This window comes from Etheostoma cragini, chromosome 9 (assembly GCF_013103735.1).
Source record: "Etheostoma cragini isolate CJK2018 chromosome 9, CSU_Ecrag_1.0, whole genome shotgun sequence".
NCBI lineage: Eukaryota > Metazoa > Chordata > Actinopteri > Perciformes > Percidae > Etheostoma > Etheostoma cragini.
The window spans coordinates 24,950,324-24,959,352 of NC_048415.1; the positions used below are offsets into that span (position 1 = coordinate 24,950,324).

Genomic DNA, 9,029 nt, shown 5'->3' on the forward strand with positions numbered 1-9,029 from the left:
AGATATTTTCTCCCTGAAAGAATGAATTTTATAAATCCCTTTTGATGATATTTAATAGTGTGTTTATAAGGCTACTTTTGGAGGTTATCCTATCATTTAATTTAAAACCAGACAGCCGTGTGTTGTAAGCCTGTAGATTTTGCATACATCTTTTGTGTTTTTATTTGATTTATTGTTGTTTTTATCAACTTGAAAACATATGAATTCAGAATAGCGAAATACTGCATGTTTTAATAAGAGTAAAACTCCATATTCCTGTCTACTTTTTGCTCGAGTGTCTTTAGATTAACTGGCCATCAGATTGTTTTACCATTTTCCCCATCCCCAGCGTGGTACTCATCACCATGGCAACAGCCAAAGTAGCAAAAGTTGCAATGCAATTTCTGACCACATGTATACAGTCATAAGGAGACTGGCGCTGTTTCCATATTCAGGAGGGGAGAGATTAAGAGGATGAATATGATTGTCCAGTGTATGGGAAAAGTGTCACATAGAATGCAAATATATAACACCCTTATTATTTGTTAGAAAATTGACCTACATTATCTTTATGCTCATCTGTCACATTGTATAGTATAAACCCAGGTTCTTCTTTCCACCCCCGTATGATAATAAATGGTTTGCATTCAAACTGGTCATGATCATCTTACAATGTACAAAGGAAAATTACCCAGTCATTTATTTCTGGTAGTAATAAAAAAAACTGTCCTACATAGGAGGCCTGCAAATACATAATTTCATACTCCCCTGTTATAATCTCACCAGAAGGATGCCAAATCGGCAATGATTTTTTATTATTATTCCAGTTGTGACACAATATTCTTGAGTCAACATTCTTCCTCTTGTTCCCAGGCAATACGAGTCCCATTGAGTGCTCACAGGAAACATTTCCAAAGGTAGCCCGACATTTAGTGTTGTAGTGGCATTTTATTTAACTGAGATGGCCAGAGGACCCGTGATATTTTACACAGTAGCTCAATCTGTTAAAACTTTACTGTGAGAAAAAACATGTCTTGTTGTCTGTGGTGAAATCACCATTATTGGCTGGAAATGCAAGCACTCTGTCTTAATTATAACATTGAGAGACAGCCAAACATGTTCTGGTAAATGTTCTTGTATTGTGTGGTTTACTGTGGTGCAGTTAAACCCTTATAATTATAATAATTCCTGCCACTGACTCAGTATAGTAATAATTCAACTAGTTCAAACATTTCTGTACCTGAACTTTTCGTCTTAACAAGCAAATTGTATTTGGTCTATTGAGAAATCTCTTTACCACAGCATAAACTCTTAAAAACTGCAAATTTTAGGATTAATCCTTTTATCATACCTGTAAAGGTGAGCCATCATTTTAACCATTGTGTTGTCTTCCCACTAAAATCAACACTTTATACCGATGTTTTCAACTTTTTCTTACGTTTTTGTCCCTTTTTTTAACACTTTTGACATTTTTTTTCAACGTTTGTCACTTTTTTGGACATTTTCAATACTACGTAACACTAACTTATTAACTTTAGTTTTACAATGAAGTTATGGTCAATAAACTTAATTTATAGGAATGTACTCCTAGTGTTTGAGTTAGAAAAGCAGAAATTTGAAATTACTTACACTGATATTAAAGGAATGGATGTTGATAATAATCACAGACTGGAAAATGTTAACTTTTACTCAATACTATTTCATAAACACTTCAATTTTTTTTTCAAATGCCATAAAATTGAATAAGACGCCAAAAATTTATGAAAGTAGAGATTTGTACTTGCGTAAAGCATTGTGTGGAATCAATCATGTTATTTTAGGGTATTAAAAAGAACATTGATATAGGAAAACGGGTCAATTTGACCCGAGGACAACATGAGGGTTAAAGAAAATAGTGTAATATTAAATCAAACTGAAAGCTAAATGGATAAAAATAAAACATTACTGTTCCTGTTTTTGTGTATCTTTGTCTTATAAAGAGGCCTGGGAATTTGATTGTACAATAAGGGTGACATCTGCTGTTGAATACAGTTATTACATATTCAGGTAAGCAAATAACACACTATTAGTATGTGCACCAATATTCCACAATTGAAAAAAGGGCCTTATTTGGAATATCCAACCGGAATATATACTTGACATGACATTCATCAAATTCGTAATATTGTTATATTCTGAATAATAGTGGAATACTGTTATGCATGTTAACATAGGCTACTGAGTGTAATCTTGCAAATAATCAAAAAGCAAGAAGAAAAAAGCACATTTTTAAATTTAAAAATGTAGATAAAGTAAATGTAGCACATTATGAATCCAGAGTAATGCTCACATGCGGTGTTATGGCCAGTCTGTTTGAATTCATTTCTCCTCCGAGTGGATTCCCCAGGGTTGTGGTGGGCCCATTTGCATTTTAGGGATGTTGAACTACTTTTATTCTTCTTCTTTGTAAAATAAAAAGGTATGAAAGGACAGTTAGGCTTGTCATTTTTAAAATCCGAATTATCTCTCATGTAATAGGGTAAAAGAAAAAGATAATCAATCCAAAAACGCCTACTATTCTTGAATGAATCTATGTCTTTTTTTTTTTGCTTGTTCAGTTTGTAATGGAAGTCGTACTTTATGGGCATTAGCAGAAGGACACATGCAGAAGACAACAAAGGAAAAGGTGTGGTTTTAATCTTCATGTCAATTGTTTAATTCAATCCAAATATCTGTATTGAACAATTAGAAGTAGAATGAATGCTTTTATTTAGTTTGAAAATGTTCCTGATGTGTACAGTATGTGGTAATTTTCTTTGTTTTCATTCATAAATATAGTACCTGTTGCACACTTTTTCCAAATGCAATGTGTGTAGCAAATCAAACCATACACAACTGCAAACCAAACCACATTGAAGCAGTTTTAATGGAAATGACACACATATAACACAAAATAAAATCTTGACAACTGCTTATTTGAATCGTATTAATTGTTTACATTCAGACATAACGAAACAGCAGTGGCAGAGGGCTGTGGTTGAATTCTCGATCAGTCGTGGGGCAGCGGCTCGGGTCTCAGGGTCTGTGTTGTCTGTACATAAGCGTTACACATTAATGCACATGGTTAGATGAGAACATTTGGATTATGACAGGATTTCAATGGCAATTAGGGACTGTAGGAAAATTACTGGTGTGTTTTTTTTGTATGAAAGGGTGAGGATCTTTGGACCCTCTGTTGAAAGTATACACCAGTATAAAAATGACTTTCTCTTTGGAAGGATTCACTCAATCAACAATACCTAAAACAATCCAAGTGTATGCCTTGTTTCATGAAAACGAGATCCGGACGTTAGCTACGTTGCATTGGCTACTAGTTGAATATGATGGTAAAAACTTAGAAACCCTGATATCCCCAACACTGCTGTCCTTTGCATATAGTAAACCACCCTTATGAACAATGTGACATGAAAGTTATCTTTAATGATACTATGTCATTGTCCCAAATTAATTAAACTAGCCCTACTTTAGCCTAAATAAAAGAAATAATTAGAAAATGCATTCAATTTTTCCAATCCCCATCATTTTCATACAGTCCCTTAAATGTTGAAATTTCATTGTGACATGTCTATTTAAGACTATGTCTATGGGTGTTGCCCTATAAAATTAGTATTACCTTTAATTTACTCATATTCTAAGGATCGTCTTCCATTTCGTGGCTGTAAGTGCAAACAACATTTTATTGAATGCTCATATCATCCAGGGGAATTAAGTTTTTTGAAATTGTATTTCCTGATATGAACATACCCGATAGAGGAAGTAACCTCTGCTCTGGACTCCCCCAGGTCCCTGGAGTTCAGCCTGTAAAGACACAAAAAAACACAGAATTTAACTTGAATAGAAGAATGTCTGAGTCTTATTTGCCATTTTCCTCGTGTTGCTACAACTCTCCATCCCCCAGCGCCGGCCAACAGCACACACAATTCCTCCGTGTCCACTTTGTGAATGTCAGAGCTTGATAGCAATGAGAGATAAGTTCATCTGTCAGCTGAACTAATTTTAGACCATAATTGCTCGTAGCTTGGGAAAGAACAACTAATGCGGAGTGAAGAGAGTAAAGAGAGTGAGGAGAGCTGCCTGACACAGAACTGCATTATTGACATGTAAGCTCAGGAAGGGAACAACACATGTAATAAACACATTGCAATATCAACATGTGCTATGAAGATACAAAAGTACAATGTGCTACCTCTATCATTTTCTATTCATCCGCTCATTATTTATTTTCAACCAAACATCCTATTGAGAGCTGGGAATTAATGTATAAGCCAGAAATTGTAAAACCATGTCACACCAAAAACATGTCACCACTCATTGCATGGTTTTTTGTATGCTAAAAAAACAATAGTTGTACTATCTTTGTGGCTTATTTTGTCCAAAGAGAAAATGCAAAGTGAAAAGAAAACGGACTTAGGTGGTACATACGCGCATTGAGAGTCCTCTCTCTCTTCTGAGTTGAGAAACTAGACGCAGGAGAGGGTGCGACTGAGAGGTCTGACAAACAAAGACAAACACACAGATAGAGCCAGAAGGCTCCGTATGGAGTCGAAAGGCCAAGAAGATGCTCCCTGTTTCATCTCCAATAAACACACAATGACAGAAAACATGAAATGCAAACATCAAACAAGTGCTTTACAATTTCTTGATGGCAGCCTGAGCATCAATCTTTTGATAAACGCTTCACATTCTGCGTTATACCAAGCGATGGAGGAGCGAAAGACAAAACGGCTTCATATTTCATATAAGAAATATGGCTTGTTGTGGCAAGTGAATGTGGGAAGTTTTATGGGGTTGTAGGTTTCAATAAGTGAAGATACACAGAGGAAAAGGAGCACGATAAATATTCATAACTTTATTTCATAACTAATGTTTGACAATGTGAACACATTGCTTTTGTCTGAGCTGCAAAGAACCATCTTAGTTGTTAAGAAACATAGATAAATATGACATAGATAGATGGACCAGATATTCCTAACATTGCCAAGGGTTACTAGTTATAAACAGTGTCTGGATGGTTATTATAAAGTTGAAACAGATGACTATAATACCTTGTTAAATAGTTCATAAATACTTTGTAAACTATATATAACATTAATTAGACAGAATAAAAGTTGCAACATATAAAAAAAGATCTATATGTACAGTTTATATATATATATATATATATATATATATATATATTTATAAAACACATTAACATACATATATATATAGATACATACACACACAAATATATGTATATATCTATATATATATATACTGTACAAACACATTTACACATATATACACACAAATATATATATATATATATATATATATATATATATATATATATATATATATATATACACATACACACACAAACATGTGAGAGAGAGAGAGAGAGAGAGATGTGTAATTTAAAAAAACTGTATCATTGCTTTACCAAGAATTAACTAACCAATAACTATGAAAGACATCAGTCACAACTTTACAATCGCCATCCAGATAAAAAAAAGGTTTACAAAGCGTTCATTAACTTTTTAACAAGGTATTTTAGTAATCTGTTGCAACGTTATAATAACCATCCAGACATTGTTTATAACTAGTACCCCTTGACAACGTGTTAGGAATATCTGGTCCATCTATCGTGCTTATAGATGTTTTAAAAAATGGTTTCTTGAAGGTTTACAAACATTTTTTAATCATTACCCGATATCTAATACAGTATATGAGGGATATAATGTGTGTATGAATAAACTGTTAATTTACAGCAATCCTAATATTTTATCAATCATCATTTACTTGCTTGTTAACAGTAAAATGACTGTTCGTTAAAAGTTAAAAGACAATTAACTAAAGATTTATTAACTATCAATTTACCATCCATTAATGATGGTTATTAGAACGTGTAACCGAAATATCAAGACGGATCATATTTAATGATGAAATATCTAGTTCCCTCTTTATCGATAATAGCTATATTGGGAACTGCAGGCACATGTTCATTTTCTGTTTCTGTTTTTTCCCAATGTTTGTTGATTGACATTTGGAGCAAACATAATTATAAAATTCTCGTTCAATTTGTTACTAACTCAACTTCTTCCCTTTCCCAGAGTCTTGTGCTCCCTTGCCCCTCCTCTCCTCTCTCCTCCTGTCTCTCTCTTTCTGTCTGTCTGTCTGTGTCTTTCTCTCTCTCTCTCTCTCTCTCTCTCTCTCTCTCTCTCCCACCCTGAACAATGGTTCTGCTTGAGGTTTCTGCCTCTTAAGGAAGTCTTTCCTTGCCTCTGTTGCCTAGTGCTTGCTCTTGTTGGGAAATGTTGCGTGAGTACGGTCTGGACCTGCTCTTTTATGAAAAGTGCAATGAGATAACTGTTGTTGTGATTTAGCGCTATTTAAATAAAATTGAATTGAAAAAAATTGAATTGATAGTGTTTATGAGGACTGTGCATGTTTGCATCCATGTCGCAGTTTTGTCTGCATGCATGCATACATATAGGCTACATCCGTTTTTATCTGTGGTGTTAAATGTGCACCTGCATGCATTTTAGTTTGGGGGATGAAGTGCTAGATTCAGCCAGATGGAAAGTATCCTACTTACTACACAAAAAATGCAGGTCATATAGCTTTAAAACAATCTGAGGTGCTTTCTCAGGTCAGGCAACACACTGTACCAGTGCCGATTTATCTTTTAACTTACCGCTCCGTCTGACAAGGCAGAACCTTGTCGTCTAGAGTAATGAAATAAAAATTGCACATATGGTGCATGACATTAAAAACATGTACACACACAAAAAAAATATATTAGTTTAAAGGTAGTCTAAGCGATGTTGGGTAACGTTACTTCTTGTTGAAGTATTTTCAAACAAAACAAGACTAGTTTTCCCCACCTCCTCCCCATCCCGTCCCGTCCCCTCTCCCACCATTCTGTGCTTCCGAGCACTAACCCCCTCCCCCCATACTTCTTGTCGGTTATTGGATGGAACCCTGTTTGTGTATGCATCGTAGTGCAGGTTGGCACAGTTTGTTTTTGTTGTCGTTTGTAGACCCTGGGCTGTCTACTGTTGTTTACAGTGTGTTCTGGGGACAGGCAGCTAGCAGATAGTGAGGAGATGTTTTTTACAGTGTTTTCTGGGGACAGGCAGCTAGCAGATAGTGAGGAGATGTTTTTTACAGTGTGTTCTGGGAATAGGCAACTAGCAATAATGAGGAGATGTTTTTTACAGTGTGTTCTGAGGACAGGCAGCTAGCAGATAGTGAGGAGATGTGTGCTGACAACAAATGTTCTAGCCTAAAACACACGTCAGAAACAAATAAGTTGTACTTACCCTTTTACTTTTTTCTCGCACTTTTAACTCCTAAGAAGATGACACAAGATGACACAAGAGTCTTTTAGTTGATGTCATTCTGGGATTCTTTGTCCAGTACAGCTCTACTCAAACAGGATTTCTAATCAATGTTCCACTCTGCCATTTCCTATTCTTTTTTAGCTAGTTCATTGACATATACTCCTCACTAAGAGATGATCAAGTATGAAGTACCTTTGACTTCTGAACCAGCATCAAGAAACAGAGTTCTCCTAGGATATCAGATGCCTGATAAGAGAAAGAAGGGCGGCTGTCAGAACAATTTTACATTTACCTTAAACTTGGAATATGCGTTTAAAAAAACTTAAAGCCACACAATATCACACCCCACTCACCCGAAACTTCAGCTCTGTAGAGAGGTAGGATGAGCACACAGCATCTATCTGTGGAGCATCACAGAGGATGACGGGCAGGCACACAGACAGCAAGGATGAAGGAATGAAGAAAGAAAGACAGAAAGAAAGAAAGAGAATAAAATGGTGCTGCGTACCTGGCTGAGTAGTTGATCTGTTGTAGCTTGCTGAAGTTCTGCTGGAGCACCTTTTGTTTCATACGACAACACAGAAGTACAAGACATTTAACATAATACAGCTAACACAGATCATCCTCCTCACACAATATATGATATTTACATTTGACAAACCTACTTTTAATACACAGCATCTCCTGTACTGTGCTCGGCTTTGACATGATTGCAGTGGATGTCCATTAGCTGTGTTAAATGCTTTACTGTAGAACATTGAGGACGCTGTCCAAAACACTCATCATGGGAAAATGTGACTGTCAATCTACATCTTCGTCATTTTTGTTTTCATGTCAGATGGATGGATGGATGGATGGATGCATGGATGGTGGATGGATGGACAGATGGATAGATGCATGGTCAGATAGATAGATGCATGGAAGGATTGATGGAAGGATGGATGGATGCATGCATGGATGGTGGATGGATGAACAGATGGATGGATTGATGGATGATAGACGCATGGATGGTGGATGGATGGATGGACGGACAGACGGACGGATGGACGGATGGATGATGGATTGATGGATGGACAGATGGATGGATGATGGATAGATGGACGGATGGATGGACAGACAGATGGATGGATGGATGCCTGGATGGTGGATAGGATGGATGCATGGATGGATGGTGGATGGATGGATGGATGGACGAACAGACCGGCGGATGGATGGACAGACAGACGCATGGATGGTGGATGGATGGACAGAAGGCTGGATGGATGGATAGATGGACGGACAGAAGGACGGATGGATGGATGGATGCATGGATGGTGGATGGATGGATAGATGAACATATGGATGGATGGGTGGACGGATGAACAGATGGATGGATGCATGGATAGATTGATGGATGGACGGATGGACAGACCAACGGACGGATGGATCGATGGATGGATCGATGCATGCATGGATGGATTTAAAATTGATGGATTAAAAGTGGATGGGTTTAAAAAAACTCATAATGATTATTATTAACCTCATGATAGATATACAAAACGTGGATTTGAGTCAGCAGCCAACCAATACAGTACAGTAAATATATTACACTATTTTCTACTAAAGTAAGTTTTACAGTTTTTCTCCATTGGTTTGGCTCATTTCTTGAAACAGAAATTACATTCTCAAAACAACATGGACAAACCT

At 36.4% G+C, this 9,029-nt stretch overlaps 1 protein-coding gene across 3 annotated transcripts in view; it reads right to left on the bottom strand.

Annotated features, from left to right (window-relative positions):
- Positions 1-2,801: 2,801 nt before the first annotated feature.
- nmu (neuromedin U) overlaps positions 2,802-9,029 on the bottom strand; it is a 7,940-nt gene continuing 1,712 nt past the window's right edge. Inside the window, exons 2-9 of one of the 3 annotated variants that reach the window (XM_034880974.1) lie at positions 7,852-7,901; positions 7,697-7,744; positions 7,536-7,589; positions 7,323-7,352; positions 4,441-4,509; positions 3,763-3,816; positions 3,633-3,674; positions 2,802-3,061 (exon numbers count right to left, since the gene is read on the bottom strand). In XM_034880974.1, the coding sequence (XP_034736865.1) occupies positions 3,639-3,674; positions 3,763-3,816; positions 4,441-4,509; positions 7,323-7,352; positions 7,536-7,589; positions 7,697-7,744; positions 7,852-7,901 (341 nt within the window). In that variant the 3' untranslated portion in view covers positions 2,802-3,061; positions 3,633-3,638. Of the gene's footprint in view, positions 3,062-3,631; positions 3,675-3,762; positions 3,817-4,440; positions 4,510-7,322; positions 7,353-7,535; positions 7,590-7,696; positions 7,745-7,851; positions 7,902-9,029 lie in introns of all 3 variants that reach the window. The other 2 variants (XM_034880975.1, XM_034880976.1) reach the window with 2 other exon arrangements.